The following is a 22,264-nucleotide window of genomic DNA, read 5'->3' as shown; positions in this document are numbered from 1 at the left end:
GCTGGCTCTAAGCTTGCCAGCGGCCTCTCCCAGCTCCAGGCCCAGGGGAAGGCAGCCGAAAGCCAGCGGGGGCACAGAGGAGTGCGTGTTGAGCAACTGTGAAACCCACTGAAGTCTCCATCCCACCCTCTACAATTATTGAGTCATTTGTAACAACGAAAACCGTAAAAGAAGTACCACACGTTGATGTTTCCCTCCTCAGTTCACTTATCTGCTAACTATTGGAAGCAGCAATTAGTGGACTTTTTTTTTTTTAAATAGCTGCTGCAGGTTGAAATCATAACCCCGACCAACCGGTGGAAAGAAGTCCTAGAAGGAACACGTGAGCGCGCGCGCGCGCGCACGCACGCACGCACGCACACACACACACACACACACACACTAACCTACCCTCTTAATGTGGGTACAGGAAAACATTTTAAAGAAATAATACTGTGGCTCAAAATTATTTAAAAACACCAAATACAGCATGCCTTCCCAAATTTCAACGTGCATATGAATCACCTCAGCACGCTGTTTAAAACGTAGGTTCTGATTCCATAGGTTTGCATTAGAGCCTCACTCAGATTCTGCCTAAGTAGCCAGCCTACACAGTGTCCAAATGTGAGAAGGTAACTTTTGAGTCCAAATAGGGGCACTTCGGGTCTGGCCATTTCCCTGCAGCTTGTTAATAAGTGCTTGATGTAGTCTATATTTGCCGGTGTTGTAAAAAATAATAATCATGAATTCAAATCATTCAGTTATTCACCCATTATTTACTGAACAGCTACTTGTGCAAAGCAGGGTGACAGAGTGGGGCCTACACTCCAGATGTCCCCATGCTTCCTGGGAGAGTGATTAGCAGCTCTGCCTCAACTTGCTGGGTGCCAGCCACTATTCAGTTTCCTTTTCTTCCTTAATAACAAATCTCAGGGGCACCTGGGGGGCTCAGTCAGTTAAGCGTCCGACTTCGGCTCAGGTCATGATCTCATGGTTCGTGGGTTCGAGCCCCGCATCAAGCTCTGTGCTGACCGCTCACAGCCTAGAGCCTGCTTCGGATTCTGTGTCTCCCTGTCTCTCAAAAATGAATGAACGTTAAATAAAAATTTAGGGGGGAAAATAACAGCACCCTGATTTTTTGGGGGGGGGCAGAGATAGGCTTCACTGAAAGACATTTCCTAGTTCCCCAAGCGCAGGTAGATGTGGCCGAGCGGCCAAAGTCTGGCTAATAAGATGTAAATAGAACTATTATAAGAGGATTGAGGACAGCTGTGTGGGCCAAGGGTGTTTGCTTAACTGGAAGGAGGCGTGTGGTACTCCACCCTTTCTCCGGACCTAGTGCTAGGATTAGAGATATGATGGCTGGAACCCAAACGCTGCACCTATTATGGCCTATGAGGTGACATAAAAGGGGAAGCCATACACCGGAATATAGGATCTGAAAGAGAGAATGTGTCTGGGTGCCTGATGACTGAGGACTTCTTGTACCAGCACTAGATTGCCTCCCTCCAGATTCCTTTTACTTACGAGATAAATGTCTTGTTTAAGCCACGGCTGATTTAGGTTACTGTATGAAGTTAGACACAATTCCTAACTGTTAGAGCAGCTTAGCCTTCAAATAAAACCTATCTGTTGAGGATTCTTTTTGTAAAACTTTCATCAGTGTTTTGTTCCTTCTCTTTAGAGCTGGATTTTGTAAAAGGAAAATCAGAATGTTGGCTATAAATGGGTGAGCGATAAAGCCATCGCTGGAAAAGAAAGCAGAAGTTAGACGTTTATAATAAGGTGGTTGCAGAGGCTGGGGAAGGGAGAAGTTAATGACGCGTGTCTGAATCCCCCAGCAGCGTGGCAGGAGCTGGGGACAGAGGACCAGGAGCAAAGCTCCAGAGAAGATGGACACTCAGGGGCTTTGTTGATGACAGCGACAAGGAAGGGTTCACAAATGCTGTTTCGCTCTTTAAAAGCCCCAAAGGCTGGGGCGCCTGGGTGGCGCAGTCGGTTAAGCGTCCGACTTCAGCCAGGTCACGATCTCGCGGTCCGTGAGTTCGAGCCCCGCGTCAGGCTCTGGGCTGATGGCTCAGAGCCTGGAGCCTGTTTCCGATTCTGTGTCTCCCTCTCTCTCTGCCCCTCCCCCGTTCATGCTCTGTCTCTCTCTGTCCCAAAAAAATAAAAATAAATAAATGTCATTCCTTTAAAAAAAAAAAAAAAAAAAGCCCCAAAGGCCAACTCCTCATATTTCACCTGTCTTATTCCCGTGAAGCAGGTGAAGCAAATTTATACCAGGACAGACAATTGGCCAGTGTCCAGGGGGAAGTAGCCCACTCTCAGCTTCTACGTGCAAAGGAGAGAAAAAGTCCTCTGGGAATATGCACATGTACCTCTGTAGTCCTAAAAGTTAAGACTTGCTGCCTGCCACAGTGAGAAAGTGGGGGGCCGGGGAGGGGTAATTGAGCAGAAATATGAGACTCTCATATTTCTAACATGGCTGATTTTTCTCTGCTGTATCCTGCTTTTTAGCACAGCATGTCCACCTTACTACCCACCTCCCCCCACCAAAAAAACTGTTTTTTCTTCAGCAAACCAAACAAAGCCAGGCACTCCATAAATATTTGTTGAATGAATGAATAAATCAACACACAGCTCAAGTGTAAAAAGCTTTTTGATCAATAATTTAAAAGCAAAACTAAAAAAAAAAAAATCCTGTTGTGCTCTAGTGTTAATGAACTCTTAACAGTTGATTGTTTCTTGGCAACTGCAGTTTTCACAAGAAGAGGATTAAATGGTTTTTTGCATCCTGTGTTTGGAAAGAGACCAGGTTTGCAGGAAGTATGCTCAGTTCGAATCTAGTTGAACAAGTATGTAATTTTGTATTGTTTTTCTTTAGACAGTGAAAAACTGCCTTATTTTTCTTGTTAAAGAGAAAGTTTGAGCCCAAGGAAATGTAAAAAGTAGCAGCATTATAGGTCTACTGTCCCTTAGCTGGGTGGTTTTGAGTTACCTTTCTAGACCTATTTCACATTTATAACCTCAGACTGGATTAGTGCATTAAAACAATTTTTTTTAATGTTTACTTTTGACAGAGAGAGAGAGAGAGAGACAGAGTGTGAGCAGGGGAGGGGCAGAGAGAGAGCGAGACACAGGATCCAAAGCAGGCTCCAGGCTCCGAGCTGTTAGCACAGGGCCCGACGCGGGGCTCGAACCCACAGACTACGAGATCATGACCTGAGCCGGTTGGAAGCTCAACCGCTCAACTGACTGAGCCACCAAGGCGCCCCAGGATTAGTGCATTTTAACTTTAGAGGCACTAATCCTTTTGAAAATGTAATGAAATTTTATCAGTGCTCTCCTTCAAAAATGTACATAAACAATTGTGCATCTAATTTCAAGGGCTGGAGAGCCCTCAGAACTTATCCATAAACTGCCCTAGAGCGGGATCACCTGGATAAATGCTTCTCTAAGGTCTTCCGAGCTCGAGAATTGGTTCCGACGATTTCTAACAGTTTTCAAGATAAAACATGAGACTTCAAAGAAATGTCCTATTCACTCATTCTTTGTCCCATGCCCAGCCAACATCCACTGCACCTATTCACACCCCCCTCACTTTGGTAGGTCTCTGGTGGACACAGGAAGGAGATGGTAAATAGGAAAATAACTTAAATAGTAAGATAACTTGGCTTTTTTTTTTTTTTTAACATAATGAAGATAACCAGCACGAAGCGAAGGAATTAGTTTAAAACAGTGAATGACTACACGTGTTTCCGAGACAGAGGGTTAGTTTGACGACAGCATTTTCAGTGCCTGGGGAGCGCTTACACGTGGAGTCGCTAAAGCCTACAGAAGACAAAGCCTTCCCTGAGTTGCAATGACACCCAAAGCATTCAAAGAGTCATCATTTCTACAAGACCCAAACCAGCGGAAATTAAAACAAACACGAGTTAGACACGTAGCGACAGTTCAGAATACCAGAGAAACACATAGTCTTGAAAACAAAAGGGTCAAAGTGCTGATCCTGTAGGATCCTGTAGGGTCAGCACTAAAGCGGGAGTTGAAGAACTGACGCCGAGGATGCCATCCGAATTCCTGCTTGTCAAATCCACCTGCTGTCGCCTTTATGAGACTAATTATGACGCTTCAGGATTTACTCCAATTTGTGCAAAGCTGTCATTTCAACAGACCTCTGAATCTCCACACGTTATGAGAATTGCAAATGCTAATTAAGGCGATCTTGGCTTTCATGCATGTTTCATGTGGTCCCTAAACTGTGGGGCGGGGGGTGGTCAAAGTGAAATGGGAGATCTCCTTTTGGTACATTCACCTACGATGACTGCGGACTTCGTCCTCAAGCAGCCCGTGTTATCACTTCAGGTAAAGCGTCCTCCTCCCTCCCCGGGATGTGCGGCGACGTTGGCCAATGTGACCCCGAAGTCAGACAAACCAATCAAGCTAGTAGGAAAGGTGTGCGGCCTGCTTTAGAAGCCGCTAACCATGAATGCCGACCCCTCTCTGCCCTGTCACGAGAGAACGTGAGAGACAAACGCTTGCTTATGCTGCCTGCGCAAAAAGGAAACCCAATTCCTGTCCACCGTCTGACAGCCCACAGCACAGCGGGCTCGGCACTCAGCACGCGACACCGCCAGGGGCCCCGCCCAGACCGGAAGAGGTCCCGCCCCGTTCGTGACGTCACGGAAATGAGGGGCTTCCGCAGAGGATGTCCCGCCCCATTCCCCTTTAGACCTGCCTACCTCACAGGCACCTAGAATATGCCTGCTTGCCCCCAACATTTTTATCCTCGCCGTGAGAACTTCCTCGTGTGACATCCTTTCTTTTTTTCCTTTTGGAAGTTCCGCGTGATCTTCGAGCGCTGAAACCGCTTCCACGGAGGCAGGCGCCCTAAAGGCAGCCCTGCGCCCATGACGTAATTTGAGCGCCGACGCAGGAAGGACCCCACTTGCTCTGGCATCCGCTTTCGTCACTGTCTCAGCTGAGCGGCGCTGGTTGAAGAGGCACGTGTGCTGCTGAATGGAGCTGGTCGCTGGTTGTTACGAACAGGTCCTTTTTGGGTTCGCAGTACGCCCCGAGCCAGCTGCAGGCGGCGACCACGAGGTAAGAGTGCGCGCCGGGAGGGACCGCGGGAGGAGGGGCGCGGGAAGGTCTGGTCGGGTTCCCGCACGGCCGTGGTAAGCACATCATCACAGGTAAACACACTGATCCCTTAGGGATTAATTGATGAATCAAACTCAAACGTATAATTTAGTTTTTTAAAACCTGGAGTAGGCATTTTCGTAAAACGAGATCATGTTTGTTGGGTTTAGTAGACATTCTGGTCACGGTGCAGGAAGGAAGCTGGCAAATGAGTCCGTTGACAGCCGGTGTACGCGTTCAGGATTTAAAGAAAGAACAGTTCGCTTTTACTGAGTTTTTGTCCTTGCATTTGACAAAATGTTAGAGCTGGGTCGGGTTAAACCTCTCGTTGATAGTGTCTCCAGTTCATTCAGTGTTTTTGAACCCTTACCACGGAGCCGTTAATTGGTAGTGGAGGTGCAAAGAAGCCAAAGGAATGGGTACAGCGCTAGAGAGCTTGCCGACATAAGGGCAAAGGAGACAAATGCGTGGAGGCAAATTACAACAAAATAGAAGTATTTTTACTGGATGTGTGAGCAGAAAGGTTAAGTAAGTTGCCGTTAGTCAAACAGATAGGACATACCCAGGATTAGAAATAAGATCTCTTAACTTTTAATCCAGTAGTATTTTTCCCTAAGCAAACCTAAGTATCTCCTAGAAACCCATTCTTTTCAGTACTTCTTTGTGAAAAAGTCAAGGTGTCAGTCTTGAATTAACCAGAAAACTGGAGGGATATAACTTGAATAATTACTTTGTTTGCCTCCTCCTGCTTATTAATCTTTTTGGCTGGAAGGTGCCATCTCTTGAATCTTAAAGATGATGCTATTGTGTTCTCTTTGTAATAAAGTCACCACATTGTTCCAGACACGTAGTGGTCTTCCCAGCAGCCTCCTGAGGCAAATACAGTTATCCCCATGTTACAGATAAGGAGCCTGAAGTTGAGATAGGTTAAGTGACCTGTGCAGTGCCACACAACTAATATTGGGAGACCTGGGACTCAAGTCCCTAGGTGTCTCTGAAACATGAAGCTCTTATACTATCTGCTGCTGCTTCTAAACCGAGACAGACCAGAGCTCAGATAATCAACATTCTTTCTGTAAAGTCACAAGCAAAGATTGTCTTTGATTTATGGTCATAGCAGCCCCTCAGGAATATTGTGCCTTTACTCAAAAGAGGCTCCCTTGGTCCTGATTGATGGAAGGACTGTCTGATATTTATTTAGAATAAATTTATTTAGTTATTTATACAGTTTGCTGTAGTTATTTAGAAATTAATTTGCAATGACACATCTTAAGTGTGTTCAAAGAAATCTGATGGATTCTTCTTCTTCCCTGGTTTGTTTGATTTGCTAATACTCCTTTTTTAAAAAAAACTTTTAATGTTTATTTTTGAGAGAGACAGAGTGCAAGTGGGGGAGGGGCAGAGAGAGAGGGAGACAAGAATCCGAAGCAGGCTCCAGGCTCTGAGCTGTCAACACAAAGCCCGATGTGGGACTCGAACCCACGAACCGTGAGATCATGACCTGAGCCGAAGTCGGATACTTAACTGACTGAGCCACCCAGGTGCCCCAATTTGCTAATACTTCTTGATGCGTCTCCGTCAGTTTGAGGTGTGTGTATGTATTCAGCTCTCTTATTCCTTGCACTCAACCAGTTTCACTTATTTGGTCCAAAAGTTGCATATCAATAAGCATAGAGTTCTTGAGATCTCATCATTGGTCATTCTCTAGGGCTTATTTTAGTACTAATGGAGACACAGTGTTTATCCCGTTTATTTTTCTTCATAAGACTTGTCATTTATACTCCTCTCTATGTGATACCATATTTATTTACAGTTTGTCTCTCCCACAGGGATGGCAGTTACATTAGAATTACGGCTTTCTTTTCTTCACTGTTACATATCAACTGTCCAAAATGATGCCAAGCACATAGTAGTCATTTAGTATTTGAACGAATAAATTCAAATCAAATCTGAACATTTGAATGAATGAATAGTGAAGTTTCACCTATAAGTACATATATGAAGGAGTTAAGGATTGGAATAGGACCTTAAAGTAATCTGGTCTCCATAATTGTTTTGGAGTCTTGATTGCCTTCCTGTCTCCTTGCTGCCTGCCTTTTTTAATTCTCAGGGTCTTTGTTTTTCTTAGTCTGCTATCCTTGAATAGTTTTTTTCTCAATTTGTAAGTATCCACTGGTAGTTTTCATGGATTGTGGAACCACTTATGTGTTTCTGGAGAACTGTGATGTGATTGTGACACTGATTGCGTGTTTTACTCTTCAGCAAAAATGGACTTCTGTGGCTGACTTCACTCACCATGCCCACACTGCCTCCTTGTCAGCAGTGGCTGTAAATAGCCGTTTTGTAGTCACTGGGAGCAAAGATGAAACAATTCACATATATGACATGAAAAAGAAGGTAGACCATGGGGCTCTAGTGCATCACAACGGTAAGAAAATTATATCCTTTAAGACAATGGTGAGGCGTCATTACTTGACAATTTGACTTGAGTTGAACAATTCATCAAGTGCCTATTACATGGTAGATTCTGTGCTAGGAAATACAGAAATGAAAAAAAACATGTCTTTTGTTTTTAAGTTCTTCACGGTCCATATTGAGAGACAGAAAGGGGACACTTAACTGCATCTGGGGGGAGTGGGAGGAAGCAGAAAGTTCCCTAAAATGTCATCTGACTGAATTATCTTAGAAGAGAAGTGCCAGTTGTTAGCCAGGTGAAGTTTTCAAGGTGGGAGAGAGGGCATCCCAGGCAGAGCAGGAAGTGCACGGAGCACAGTAGCAGCCTCATGCTGATGGCTGACTTCGTTGAGGGAGTACCACGTACCCAGCAGTTTGCCAGTAAGGTACAGTTGCATCTTCGGCTTCCTAGAAGAGAAAACCAAGACTCAGGATGTTTTGTGAGTTGCCCATAGTCACAAAACAGTGGAACTGGAACTCAGACCTAGGTCTGGAGCCCATGTCGTTAACCACTGGGTGCATGGGGACCTGTAAGCAAGTCAGTATTACGAGAAGGTTAGAACGGAGGTTAAGGTGATTGGGAATTAGACAGGCCACGTCCTGGATGGTCCTTGAGAAGAAGAGGTTAGGGATTGAATGGTAGGGAGGGGCGGTGTGGGCTTGAGGAAAGTGCTGGCACCTGGCATACAAGAGAGATGCTGACCAAGGACAAGCAGAAGGACTAGTGAGAGTCTGCCTGATTGAAGTTGGAGGCTGTGGCCCGAATAACATCCGTTTGCACTAAGCTCCAGGCATTTTTGTGGGGAGCAGAAAGTTACCCGGTGCCCATGCAACAGAAGGATTGATTTACAAAGGATTTTGATGAAAGATGGTTTCAGTTGTCAGTCTAGAGAAAATGGGGTGTTAAGGGCCTGCAGATCTCTGAAATAAAAAAGCAGGTGGAGTGAATGAAGGGGGCAAGAAGGGGCTGGTGAAAGGTGAGGTTGCAGGCAGGGAAGAGATTCTTCAAGAGTTGTAATGTGGAGCAGCTCTAGGTGGTAACATGTCATGGGTGTAGGTGCGAGGGACTGAACTAGAGAGGAAGCAAAGGTCACTGGAGTGGAGGTCAGGGCCTGGTGATTCTCCAGTCATGCTTGGGTTTTCCACACTGATGGTGAAGTTGTCCAGGATAGTGGTAGGATTTAGGAATAGGAAGACTGAATAGGTGTGTGTTTTTCCAGTGTTGAACATTATTCTGTTTTTATTGTATTTTCCCAAGGCACAAAGAATGAGGTTTAACATGCGTTCCAGGAGAAGGGAAATGGAAAGGAAGAACTCAAAATAGTAGAATCAGATGTGTGCTTAGTTTGGGAAAGCTCTGCTCAGGTTGTTGATTTCCTGCTATTAAAGGGAGATAAGACAGCTACGCACTGGTTTCTAGCAGTAATTTAGAGTGTTCAGTGTCTTTCTCAGATGGTCCTTAGCTACTTTGACAAGTTTTTGCTTTTCAAGAGAAGCTAGACTTTGAGTGAGTTCAACATATGTTCTTTTTCCATTCTGCCTCCTATTCCCAGTTCCTACAAGAAAGTCCTCTCTCCCTTAGGTGTGGAAGAAATAATTTAAATCAATCTGGTCTGCCTAAAGCCATTGGTACAGGTGTTGCACAATAAGGATGGGACTTACTTAGAAGGAGTTTGGATGGGGGTGAAGTATGGTTCCTAACTTCCTTCATTCTTTGTATAACTCCTGTTTATCTAACAGTTGGTAATAGGTAAGATCTTTACCAAGGTAGGAAATAAGTTGATAGAAAAGAAAACGGGCAAAGGTGGCTAAAGACTCCCACTTTGATAAAGTTGTATGTTACCCCATATATTTGGGGATGGGGCTGGGCGGTGTGCAAAATTATATTCATCAGAGATCTTTTAATCTTTCCATATAAAGGACAAAGTAAAGGACTCACCAGGAGGTGGCAGGTGAACAACAGTGACCCAAGGGTTCATATTCTTATTTGAAAAGGACAAGATAGTAAATATTTAGGCTCTGCGGCCATATGGTCTCTGTTTTGATTGCTCAGCTCTGCTGTTGCCGTGCAGAAAACAGCCATAGACATTTGGGAACTGAACAAGCAAGTCTGTGTTCTGGAAAACTGCATTTATCGAAACAGGCCACCAGTCAGATTTAACTTAGAAACAGTAGTTTGTTGACCACTGAGCTATAGGAAGAGTAAGCTGATGGACACAAGCTTTAAAGGATAGGGAGTTTTATTTGAGGGTCAGGGTATCATACGTTGTCCATATACAGGGACTGCTTTTGGGGGTCAGAAGAATGCTGGGTTCCTCTATCACCTTAACCTCCTTCCAGCGAGGTTAATATTTGAGGGCATAGAACATGTTTGTCTCTATCTCAAGAGCTGTAGAAGAAATTCATGGGAGATTCAGATTTTAATTTTTGGGCAGAGGGGAGTGGAGTTGTTTGTGAAGAAGTTGAAAAGCTGTAGGAAAATTTGTGAACCATGCAAAGGAGATTACAGAAGGCATAGTCGAACAGTAGAACAGTTTATAAAATTGTTTTAATAAATTCTTTGTGTTTTAAGATTTAAAAAAATTTTTAGTTATTTTTTTAAAGATTTTATTTTTAAGTAATCTCTAAACCCATTGGGGGGGCTCAAACTTACAACCCCGAGATCAAGAGTCATCTGTTCTACCAACTGAGCCAGCCAGGCGCCCCTGTAATAAATTCTTAGGACAGTGAATGAAAACTGTAGAAATCAAACAGAAAACAGCTCTGGAGTGATAATAATTGGATTGTGGATGATTGGGTAGCTAACTAACTGATTAGAAAGTAATAATCATTCCCCTCTTCTCTTTCAATAAAGAAAGAATGGGAGGGAGCCAGGGTGCCTGGGTGGCCTCCAACTCTTGATTTTGGCTCAGGTCAAGATCCCAGGTCCTGGGATTCAGCTGCATTAAGTGTGGAGCCTGCTTGATGCTCCTCTCTCCCACTTGTGTTCTCTCTCTCCCTCTCCCTCTCCCTCTCCCTCTCCGTCTCCCTCTCCCTCTCCCTCTCTCCCTCCCTCCCCCTCTCCCTCTCTCTCCCTCCCTCCCTCCCTCCCTCCCTCTCTCTCTCTCCCCCTCTCTCTTAAAAAAAAAACAAAAAACCCACACAAAGCAAAAACAAAAACCAAAACAAAGAAAAGGGAAAGGAAAGGAAGAAGTCATATGGTTGTATATCTTGGTTTGTTCCCCAAATTAGCTGGTTTATTAGTTGGTTTTGTTTGACTTCTGCTCAAATAATCCTAGCCAGCCATCTCCTAAATTTATGATTCTGGACCCATAGAGCAAGTAAATGAACTGATTAGCTCTAGTCTGTATCTACAACTAGAGAAATTCTGTTGAAAGTATTTGCACAGCCTTGAAATTGTATGTTCTGAGATGAAAAAATTAATTTCTTCACCTAAGACTTTAAGGTTTATTTCACTAATGCTGACGTTAGATTTTTACCTACCACAGCATAGCCTTCAAACCAGAAATGGAGCTCGCATTCAAAGTGAACATTAAGTTGGTCTATTTCGGTTTTTCCACAGGCACGATAACTTGCCTGAAATTCTATGGCAACAGGCACTTAATCAGTGGGGCAGAAGATGGAGTCATTTGTGTCTGGGATGCAAAGAAATGGGAGTGCCTGAAGTCCATTAAAGCTCACAAGTGAGTCTAGCCCTTTCCCATTGGTGGTCTCCAGGTACCAGTCAAGTTGGGGGCTAACTGTTGGTTTCCTTGTAGAGGACACGTGACCTTCCTTTCTATTCACCCATCTGGCAAGTTGGCCCTGTCTGTGGGTACGGATAAGACATTGAGGTAAGTCATAAATGCCAAGAGCATCTTTTCTCAGTTGTGGTCTTTGTTCTCCAAGTACAACAGCAGGAACCTACCCATCAGGGTATTTTTTACTACAATAATTAGATACACTTCTGTCTTGTGTCCTGGCTGTCAGCTACTTAGAGATACTGCAGTACAAGGAAAAGCTGAAAGCCAGTGAACCTTTTCATGACGGTAGAGAAAAAAAAGGACAGACTCTGTTCAGACATACACATTCATTCGGAGTTGGGAAGCAAAGAGGATGGTCCTAAAAAGCAATGTTTTAAGAGGTGAAACCTTTTGAAAATATATTAAACGTTTTAAGTAGGTGAAAGGGGTGTGGGAATGGATGCATTAATCTTGCTTAATGGTAAATATTTCCAGTGTTGTTGTAAGAAACATGACAGTTCCAAATAGCAGCATCTGTAGTAAATTGTCATTTGAGTAAGTGTTCGTTACGCTTACCTTTACACCTAGTAAAAGTCACCATGCCATACGTGAGCTTCCTGTTTTGCAGAACATGGAATCTTGTGGAAGGAAGATCAGCATTCATAAAAAACATAAAGCAAAGTGAGTACTTTTATTTGGAATGTTTTTTATGACTTGATGGAATATGAATGTAGACACACACATTCTTGTGTGCGTGCGTGCTCACCTTCGTTTCCCCTGCATGATGGTGGTTACCTCCTAGAGCAATGCTTTGGGTTACTTTTCCCATTTTCTTTTTTTTCCCATTTTAGAATGGGATTCTTGTTGTGACTGTGTCACCTACCAGCTCTCTGACCTTTGATGATTCTTTAATCCAGTTTGTTTTCTAAAACTTAACTTGCAAAATATGCATCAAAAATTTCTTACAAAGGGTAAATAGGACAGTGGATGTGAAATGCATGGTACAGCTATTTGCTATTTTTGTTATTACTCTGATCATTGTTTATGAAATAAAAAAAGCTTTTTTTTTTTAACTTGCAGATGCTCACATAGTGGAATGGTCCCCAAGAGGAGAGAAATATGTAGTTGTTATGCTGAATAAAATAGATATCTATCAACTTGACACTGCATCCGTTAGTGGCACCATCACAAATGAAAAGAGAATATCTTCTGTTACGTTTCTTTCAGTAAGTGATGAGAAATCAGTGGTGGAATCTTAGTGTATATGATGGTGGTTGCAATTGTTGATGACATTCCGGGTATTCTTTTTCTCTCTTCTAGGAGTCTGTCCTTGCAGTGGCTGGAGATGAAGAAGTTGTAAGGTTTTTTGACTGTGATTCACTAATGTGTCTCTGTGAATTTAAAGCTCATGATAACAGGTATTTTTTTTTCCTTGCCAGTCTCTATGTGTATGTGTGTATGTAAGTGTAGAGTCTCCAGTAAGTGTCACGTATGCAATAGTTTCATAAGGTAGGGTACATTCCTACATATATATGATTTCTGGAGTCTGAGAGGATGGTAGAAATGTCTTGGCCTTAGTGCAAAAGTAGGGAAGCTGTCATCAGGACTAGTGATTTGCACAAGATGTTTTTCCAATAATATTAGGCTTGGGGCCTAAAATCAGTCATATTTGAAGAGGAACAAAAAAAAAAAACGATCTTGAGCTTTGCCAGGATCTCTCTTGTCCTTTTATTTTATTCCTCTTTTCCACTTCTCCCTGTGCACACTACTTGTTTTCCTGCAGGAGAAGTATGTGATAGCAATGACTACTGTTTTATGCCAGTCTTTCTTACCTGTCACTGCTCACTGTATCTCTGTGGGTAGACACTGCCGTTCAGAGTAAAGGCTAAGTGACTTGGCCAAGGTTACCCCACTGTTGGGTGCTGGAGCTGGGATCCAAACCCAGTCCTCTGCCTCTGCTTTTTCTACTACAATTTTGGGAAGGGTGATAATGCACTGTTCTACTTTAATGTGCTTCATTTCCTTGTCCTTTTATGTCTTAAGTAAGCCCTAGTTTTTACTTTCCAAATAACAGTTTTTAAGAAATCTCTTGGGAATACTCACATACTGCAGTGTACAGGCCCTGGTTTTCCCCTGCATTAGGAAGTGTTCATTCAAGGCCATGTCAAAGGTACTTAAGAACACTAGTACACTTAAGCTAACACTTAGGATATTTGGCTGTTTATTCATTTAACAAGTATTCATTGAGCATCCATTAAGAACTGCACTTAGTATTTAATGATGAATGGAAAAGACAAGAAGTTGCGTTTAGTGGCTCTAGTCGTAGAGCAACAGACAGACGATGAACAAGTAAGCAGGTAATTAGAACAGGAATAGAAATGTGTGCTTTAAGAATAACAGACATAACTTGCACAGTTTGATCCAGAAAGGGGGAGGGGGTAGGACTTGAGAGGGGTAAAAGGGAGCCGTTTCTGAAGAGACGAGCGATGGCATGCAATCACCTGAGGGAGGAAAGAGCTGGATGTATTTTAACAAGAGATGGAAGAACGTTGTGACTAGATCAGAGTGAGCCAAATGGTACTTGGCCTTGTAGACTGGTGAAGAGTTTAGATTTTAGCTAAGGGCCTTTGTAGATTTTTTGTTTCCTACTGTGGAAAAATGTAAAGGCCAATAGACCAGTTTAAGGAAGCAACCCCCATAGACCCACCACCCAGCTTCAGCAGTTGTCAGTTTATGGCCAGACATGCTTTATATATACCCCCATACCCTTGCTCCTCTCCTGTGTTATTTAAAAAAAATTTTTTGGGGGGGCACCTGGGTGGCTCAGTCGGTTGAGCACCGGCTTCAGCTCAGGTCACGATCTCACGGTCCGTGAGTTCAAGCCCCGCGTCGGGCTCTGTGCTGACAGCTCAGAGCCTGGAGCCTGTTTCGGATTCTGTGTCTCCCTCTCTCTCTGACCCTCCCCCAATCATGCTCTGTCTCTCTCTGTCTCAAAAATAAATAAACTTTAAAAAAAAAAAATTAAAAAAAAATTTTTTTTAATGTCTATTTTTGAGAGAGAGAGAGAGAGAGAAAGAGCCAAAGCCATGATTGGGGGAGGGGCAGAGAGAGGGAGACACAGAATCCGAAGCAGGCTCCAGGCTCTGAGCTGTCAGCACAGAGCCCGACATGGGGCTTGAAACCACGAACGGCGAGATCCACCCAGACACCCTTATCCTGTGTTATTTTAAAAAAGATCCTAGTTTTGTAGGATTTTAAGCCTGGGAGTAACATGATTTGATTGATAGTTTTAAAAAATTGTTAGCAAAAATGGAAGCAGAGAGACCAGTTAGGCTCCTTGGGAATCCAGAAGAACAGGGGTAGTGGCTTAGACTAGGGTGGTGGCATTGGAGGGGGGGTAGAAACGGTGTGTAGGAGGAAGCCCGTGGTTCGTTTCCGTTGTCTTACTTGGCTCTTCATACTGAACTTGGAGTATCTTGAGGTGAAGGACTTTAAGTATCTTTATGTCATTTGTGATAACCTAATTACTTACGGTTATCATGATCATCTTTTCAACTTTTTAACATATGGTTAATAATCCACTTTATCTTAGAACTTAGACCCTGAAAATGGCGCACTGACTGATGGGGATGTGAAGCACAGTTCTATTTTAGCACTGTTCCTTGAGCAGTTTGGAAGCACTTGAAACATTGAAAAATTGAGAGATTGTGTGCGTAGAAGCTCTACAATGGTATTGTACTATCTGGAAGAAAGGATCCTTTATGGTGTTAATATTTCTATTTTAGGATAAAGGACATGTTCAGTTTTGAAATTCCAGAGCATCATGTTATTGTTACAGCATCAAGTGATGGTTTCGTCAAAATGTGGAAGCTTAAGCAGAATAAGGTTGGTGTCTTAGCACAATGTGAATGCGCTTTAATGCAAGTCTTTACTATCGGTATTGTTTTGAGTTAAGTGAGGTGGAATATTTTCCAAAGGTCATAAGGCAGAGATCTTTAAAAAAACCTGAGATCTCTTCCACGCATGATTGATACTCATAGTTTTAAAGTTAGGGTTCCAAGAGCCACGGTGGGGGTTGGTGTTTTGAGTCACAGCTGGCAGGATACGAGAACTCGTGCTTTTTCAGTCAGAGAAATGCTGCTTTCTTCTCTTTTGTGTGTAGATTGGTGTTCTCTGTAAGATTTTGTTAGATAAAAATGCTGCCATTACTGGGGTGCCTGGCTGGTCAGTAAAACACGTGACTCTTGATCTCAGGGTTGTGAGTTTAAGCCGCATGTTGGGTGTGGAGCCTATTTAAAAAAAAATACTGCCATTACTAAAAACTCAAAAATTCCTGATCAGTAATCTTAGAATAGTTTTGAACCAGATAAGTGGAAAATTAAATCCCTTTAGTGGTCTCACTCTTAACAGATTTTCTTGTTTTTACTTGTTTTGCTTGGTTCTCTTATAAACCCATTCTACAAATGTGGTTTGTCGAGTGTGTGCTTTGTGCAAGATTCTTTGTTAAAACCTAGAAATGAATGAGACACAATCCTTTTCCTTGGTGAATTTACAATTTCTGAATATTCAGAAAGTGCCTTGCGAAGGGCATAGTCAGACCAAACATGGATCAAGATAATGGAATCCTTCTATTTTATTCTCAAGAAAATATAGTAAGTTTTAAATTAAGTTCACTCAGGGGTGCCTGACTGACTCAGTCAGTAGAGAATGCGACTCTTGGTCTTGGGGTTGTAAGTTTGAGCCTCACTTTGGGTGTAGAGATTACTTAAAAATGTAAAATATGGAAAAAGAAAAGTATTTAAAATTCCCCCATGTTAAGAATTCTTCTTTCTTCTGTTTTAGAAAGTTCCTCCATCTTTACTCTGTGAAGTAAAAACTAATGCCAGGCTGACATGCCTTGGAGTGTGGCTAGACAGAGTGAAAGACACAAAAGAAAGCCTTCCTCCAGCTGCAGAGCCTTCTCCTGGTAAGTGAAAGTGATTGTTTTTTAATAATTTGTTAGCTCTTGAATTGTTGAGGTGGAGGACATTCAGATAACTTCACTTCATCATCAGGTTGTATTTATTTCAAGAAGGAAAAAGCAGTCTTTAAATGCACTGTCTCGGGGCACCTGGGTGGCTCAGTTGGTTAAGCGTCCAACTTCGGTTCAGGTCATGATCTCACGATTCATGAGTTCGAGCCCCGTGTCAGGCTCTGTGCTGACAGCTCAGAGCCTGGAGCTTGCTTCGAGTTCTATGTCCCTCTTTCTCTGCCCCTCCCTTGCTTGTGCTCTGTTTCTGTCTCTCAAACGTAAATAAAATATTAAAAATTAAATAAATAAATAAATAAATGCACTGTCTCTTGTGTTTTAGTAAGTAAAGAAGAGTCCAAAATCAAAAAGGAAGCTGGCAATGTAGTGCAGGAAGAAGAAAGGCAGTCCAAAGCTAATACGAAGAAATGTGGTATAACTGATGACAGTAATAAGCCAACGAAAGGAAATAGCCTGGTGTCAACCAAGAAGAGGAAAATGGTAGAAATGTTGGAAAAAAAGAAGAAAAAAAAGAAAATATGAGTGATACAGTCAATCCCACATTCCTTCTATGAGAAAAACTTACTAGATGGAATCATTCTTTTCAAATGTGCCTGCCTCCCCTCCACGAGTAAAAGCTAGAAATTTCTTCTTGTGGAGAAGATGTACAGCTTAAAAAAACAGACAAACACATTTAGATGTTTTCTATTTTTATTTTTTATTTTTAACAATGGTAAAACAATTTTTGGTAGGCAGTGTTCTATTATATATTATATATCGTGATATATAGTATGTTAATGTGTAATATATAATTTTTACCATTGTATAAAGCAAATAAAGATCTTAAAATATTTAGTTTAAAATATGCAGTTTTGAACACATTCTTTACCAGAGATGGATAAAAAAGTTGTTTTTCAGATTTTTCTCCTAAATGGGGGAAGAATAAAACTTAGCCTTCCTTTGGCTTCTTCAGATGATTCTAGTACTTTTAATGCAGATTTTGATCCTTTTCGTAACCAAGGTATAAAAAGATTTTCATACCAGTAAGTATATATTAAGACCAACTCAAAACTCATGGACACGTAAAATATGTATGCATAAAGTGTATGCTTAAATTCAGGGCTATGTCCTTAAGAAGGTTCTTAGATTGCCAAACCTCATCAGACTACTCTGCTTCCACGCGGTGGATGAGAAGATAATTGAAGGTTTGGAAAATGACATTTTCAGGGTATGTTGTTTCTTTTCCCCCATCTGTTTCAGGCCAACAAAAACAGTCATTTAGTTAATCCAATAAAGATAATCTTAAATTCAGCCTGTTAATTATAATCTTGTCATCTCTCTCTTCCTTGCCCCCCCCCCCCAGTAGATTGCTGGGTATTTTGAAAAGACACATTAATAGAGGATTCATAGATGTGAATTAGCTGACCAGATGTCAAATACCTAAGGCTGACAGGGGAATCCCTCCTGTTCAGGCAAATTAAAACATCAAGCATTTGGGCACTGGAATTGCCACTCACTTCACAGGAGGAAATCATCTAGGAAGTGAGCCAGAATCCGTGTCTGACATTTCAGGCTACCTCCTCGTTAACTTCAGGCCTAAAAACAAAGATGAATATAGATTTGGGTTTTTTGTTATGTTTTTGTTTAAATAATATTTTTTAGAGCAGTTTGAGGTTTGTTTATAACAAAAGGGAGAAGGTGCAGAGATTTCCCATGTACCCGCTGCCTCTACCATGCACAGCCACACCCGATATCCACATCACTCATTAGAATGGTACACTTTTTACCAGGGATGAACCTACACTGATGTGTTCGATTCACCCAAAGTTCATGGCTTACCTTGGGGATCACTCTTGGTGTTGAACACTGGATGGGTTTGGAAGAATGACCTATTATAATCCACAGAGCATTTCCACTGCTCTGCAACAACTCTTGTGTTCTGCCTGTTCATCTCTCCCCTACCCAACCTTCCACGATCACTGATCTTTTTATTGCCTCCATAGTTTCGCCTTGTCCAGAATGGCACGTACTTAGAATCCTACAGTACTGTATCCTTTTCAGATTGGCTTCTTTCACTTAGGAATATGCATTTAAGTCTCTTCTGTGTCTTTTCATAGCTTAATAGCTCATTTCTTTTTAATGCTCAATAGTATTCCATTGTATGTGCCACACATTACCACTCATTCACTGCTAGAGGACATCTTGGTTGCCTCCTAAGTTTTGGCAGTTACGATCTTGCCATAAACATTTGCAGTTTTGGGGTGGATGTGTTTTCAACTCCTTTGGGTAAATACTAAGTAGTGTGACTAATGGACTGTATGGTGAGTGTATGTGTAGGTTTGTGAGAAACGGCCATCCTATCTTCCAAAGTAGCTGTACCATTTTTCAGTCCAGAACATTTGTCAGTTTTCTGGATCTTGGCCAATCTTGTGTGTAGTGGGATCTCGTTATTTTAATTTGCATTTCCCTGAGGACCCACGTGGAGCTTTTCCTATGCTTATGTGCCATCTGGATATCTTTGGTAAAGCGTCAAGCTACTTGGCCTACTTTTTAGTTAAATAGTTTCCTTACTATTGAGTTTTAAGAATTCTTTGTACTTTAGGGGTGCCTGGGTGGCTCAGTTGGTTAAGTGTCCGACTTCAGCTTAGGTCATGGTCTCACAGTTCGTGGGTCTCACAGTTCTGTGCTGACAGCCTAGAGCCTGCTTCAGATTCTGTGTCTCTCTCTCTCTCTGGCCCTCCTCCACTCATGCTCTGTTTCTGTCTCAAAAATAAATAAAAATTGTGCATATGTATGTACACACCCACACGCACGAGTTCTTTGTATTTTGGATAGCAATCCTTTATCAGATGTGTCTTTGGAAATATTTTTTTCCCTGTCAGTAGCTTGTCTTCTCATTCTCTTGATAATATTATCTTTTGCAGAAGTTTTTAATGTTAATGAAGCCTAGCTAATCAATTATTTCTTTCACGGGTCATATTTTTGATGTATCTAAAAAGGCTTCACCATCCCTGAATGTCATCTAAGTTTTCTCTTAAGTTTCTTTATGGGAGTTTTACAGTTTTGCATTTTCCATTTAGGTCTGTGATCCATCCTGAGTTAAGTTTTGTGAAAGATGTTAGGTCTGTGTCTAGATTTTTTTTTTTTTTTTTTTTACACATAGATGTTCAGTTCACCATTTGTTGAAGAGACTATTTTTGTTTTGTAGTATTACCTCTGCTCCTTTGTCAAAAATCAGTTGATTGTACAGTTGACTCTTGGACAATGTGGGTTTGAACTGTATGGGTCCATTTACCGATTTTTTTTCAATAAATACAGTATTGTAAATGCATTTTCTCTTGTGTTTTCTTAGCATGTTCTTTTCTCTAGCTTTATTGTAAGAGCACGTATATAATTCACATATAACATACAAAATATGTGTTAATCAACTGTGTTATCAGTAAGGCTTCTGGTCAGCAGTAGACTTTTAATTAACTTTGAGGAGAGACAAAAGTTAATATGCAGATTTTTTGACTGCCTGAAGGGTCAGGGCCCATAACTGAGCTGTTCAAAAGCCATCTGTATTTGTGGTGGTCTATTTCTGGGCTCTCTATTCTGTTCTTTTGATCTACTTGTCCTTCCCCCCTATGTACAGTCTGCACATAGTCTTGGCCATCTACATGTCGAATTATCCACTTTGATACTTGTGTCTGAGCAGATTCTCCTCCCAGATTCACTCTTTCCCAATTCAGAATGCACCATGTCACCTATATCTCCCCCTCCTTTGTTCACTAGCCCTGCGCCAGGCGCTACCCTAGATTCTGGGTGCTGAAAGGAAAAGTGTGATCCCAGCCTAAAGGACGAAAGTTGGTAAATAATTAATTACACATTACGTGAACAGATCTGCCTGGATGGCTCTCCTGTAGCCTGAAACCTTTTTGAGCACCCCTCCCTTCTTTCCTTTTGTTGAACCACACCCTTAAGTATACCCTCGGTGCATAACATCCTTGATCTGCCCTGCAAATATGACTGACACATACCTATTTTTTTTTTTAAGCTTAAGTTTACTGATTTTAAGAGAGAGTGTGTGCGAGCAGGGGAAGGGCAGAGAGAGAGAATCCCAAACAGGGTCAGCGCAGAGCCCAGCGTGGGGCTCGAATCCATGAATCGTGAGATTATGACCTGAGCCTAAATCAAGAGTTGGACGTTTAACTGACTGAGCCGCCCAGGCACCCAGTTACTTAAAATTTAAATCCAAGTTAGTTAACATACAGTATAATAATGGTTTCAGGAGTAGAATTTAGTGATTCATCACTTACAGTAACACCCAGTGCTCATCACAAGTGCCCTCCTTCTTGTCCATCGCCCATTTAGCCCATCTTCCCAACATCCCCAAGCAACCCTGTTTGTTCTCCGCATTTAAAAGTGTCTTACGGTTTGACTCCCTCTGTTTTTATTTTTTTTTCTTCCTTTCGCCTATGTTTGTAAGTGAAATAAGTCAGAAAGGCAAAGATATGATTTCACTCATGTGGAATTTAAGAAACATACCTAGTCTTTAACATCCTCCTCTTGAATGGTCCCTCAGCACATACTCTGTTGCAGGATTTTTTTTTTTTTTTTTTTTGCCTCAATACCCTGGGGTTTGTTGTCTCGGCGCTTTGAAGTATGAAGAAGTGGACACAAAATGAGCAGCAGGCAAAAGTTTATTCGCGTAGAAGATTAGGAAGTAAGACTAGGGGGCGCCTGGGTGGCTCAGGTCATGATCTCGCAGTTTGTGAATTTGAGCCCCGCGTCGGGCTCTCTGCTGACGGCTCGGAGCCTGGAGCCTGCTTCGGATTCTGTGTCTCCCTCTCTTCTGCCCCTCCCCTGCTCACGCTCTGTCCCTCAAAACTGAAAGTTAAAAAAAGTTAAAAAAAATAGTATGAAATGTCTCTTTATAGACGGGGGCATTTGGAGGTGAATACCCACAATAGGTAAGGATCTTTGTTTTATAATTCTGGTCAGCCCTCCCTTCCCTTCCCCCAGGTTCCTTCTTAGGTCCTCCCCTTATTGGTGAGAGAACTCTAGGTGCTGGGTTGTCCATTCCTGATTGGCTCGATTCCATCGTACGAGGGGTGCTATGTGGCCATATCATTCCTTGTGGGTATACCTTTTATGGTCTGTCTTTCACAAAAGACCTACTTTTGTAGGTCTTTTGTGAAATTCCTGAGGGGAACCTGAGAGGGAGGAGGTGGTGACTATTACATTCTTAAGAGGAACTGTATGCCGGAGGGAGTTTTTCTGTGGTCAGATGCTCCCAGCATTGTTCCAAAATATGTGTTTCCACACCCAGGGACCTCCGGTCCTTACCTTTCCCTCTCTGCCTACTGAATCCTATCTTTTCCTATCATACTCCCTGCCCCTGGCACTCGAAAAGCAAGTCTTCGGGCGAGTGGGATCCAAGAGACCTACTTGTCTTGTGGCAGCCAAAGGAACACTCCGTCCACAAGCCCCCTACTAAGGGGCCATTTCTTGTCAAGCTAGACTTGTCGGCCTTTTTGTTTGGTCTAGCGGCTCCTCTGGTCTTTGGCGGTCTTTCGGCATTCACCTCCCTTTCGCAGAACACCTGTAATGGCCTGGGATGGTCAGGGGCCGCTTGACTGAGGACTTTAATGAAAAAAATGAGATGTGAGTTTTTAGACAAGGATAAAAGGGCATTTCTGGCAGAGGAAATGGGGTGCTGTCTCAGCTAAGAGAGACTCAGCTGCGAGACACAAAAAGCTGCTCTGGCTATTCTTTTAAATTTTTTTTTTTTTTTCAACGTTTATTTATTTTTGGGACAGAGAGAGACAGAGCATGAACGGGGGAGGGGCAGAGAGAGAGGGAGACACAGAATCGGAAACAGGCTCCAGGCTCTGAGCCATCAGCCCAGAGCCCGATGCGGGGCTCGAACTCACGGACCGTGAGATCGTGACCTGGCTGAAGTCGGACGCTTAACCGA

The 22,264-nt window shown here is 42.5% G+C and overlaps 2 protein-coding genes across 2 annotated transcripts in view; one reads left to right on the top strand and one right to left on the bottom strand.

Annotated features, from left to right (window-relative positions):
- Nucleotides 1–22,264, bottom strand: part of MAK (male germ cell associated kinase) — a 303,103-nt gene that overhangs the window by 195,823 nt on the left and 85,016 nt on the right. The window lies entirely within an intron of this gene.
- PAK1IP1 (PAK1 interacting protein 1) lies at nucleotides 4,932–16,803 on the top strand. The gene is made up of 9 exons (XM_086706293.1): nucleotides 4,932–5,082; nucleotides 7,384–7,549; nucleotides 11,138–11,258; nucleotides 11,334–11,408; nucleotides 11,926–11,978; nucleotides 12,378–12,523; nucleotides 12,618–12,715; nucleotides 15,083–15,182; nucleotides 16,140–16,803. The coding sequence occupies exons 1-9, from the start codon at nucleotides 4,999–5,001 to the stop codon at nucleotides 16,269–16,271; spliced, it is 975 nt and encodes a 324-aa protein (XP_086562419.1). The 5' UTR covers nucleotides 4,932–4,998; the 3' UTR covers nucleotides 16,272–16,803.

Source organism: Puma concolor, chromosome B2 (assembly GCF_028749965.1).
Source record: "Puma concolor isolate L17-30 chromosome B2, mPumCon1.1.hap2, whole genome shotgun sequence".
In the NCBI taxonomy this organism is placed as follows: Eukaryota; Metazoa; Chordata; class Mammalia; order Carnivora; family Felidae; genus Puma; species Puma concolor.
This window is presented reverse-complemented; position numbering and strand designations above follow the sequence as displayed.

Bases quoted from the DNA above. Each gene is read 5' to 3' on its own strand.
- PAK1IP1 (XM_086706293.1), top strand. From the start codon at position 4,999: ATGGAGCTGGTCGCTGGTTGTTACGAACAGGTCCTTTTTGGGTTCGCA. The intron at 12,716-15,082 runs GTATTTTTTTTT...TTTCTATTTTAG, and splicing joins TTTAAAGCTCATGATAACAG to GATAAAGGACATGTTCAGTT. The intron at 15,183-16,139 runs GTTGGTGTCTTA...CTTCTGTTTTAG, and splicing joins GGAAGCTTAAGCAGAATAAG to AAAGTTCCTCCATCTTTACT.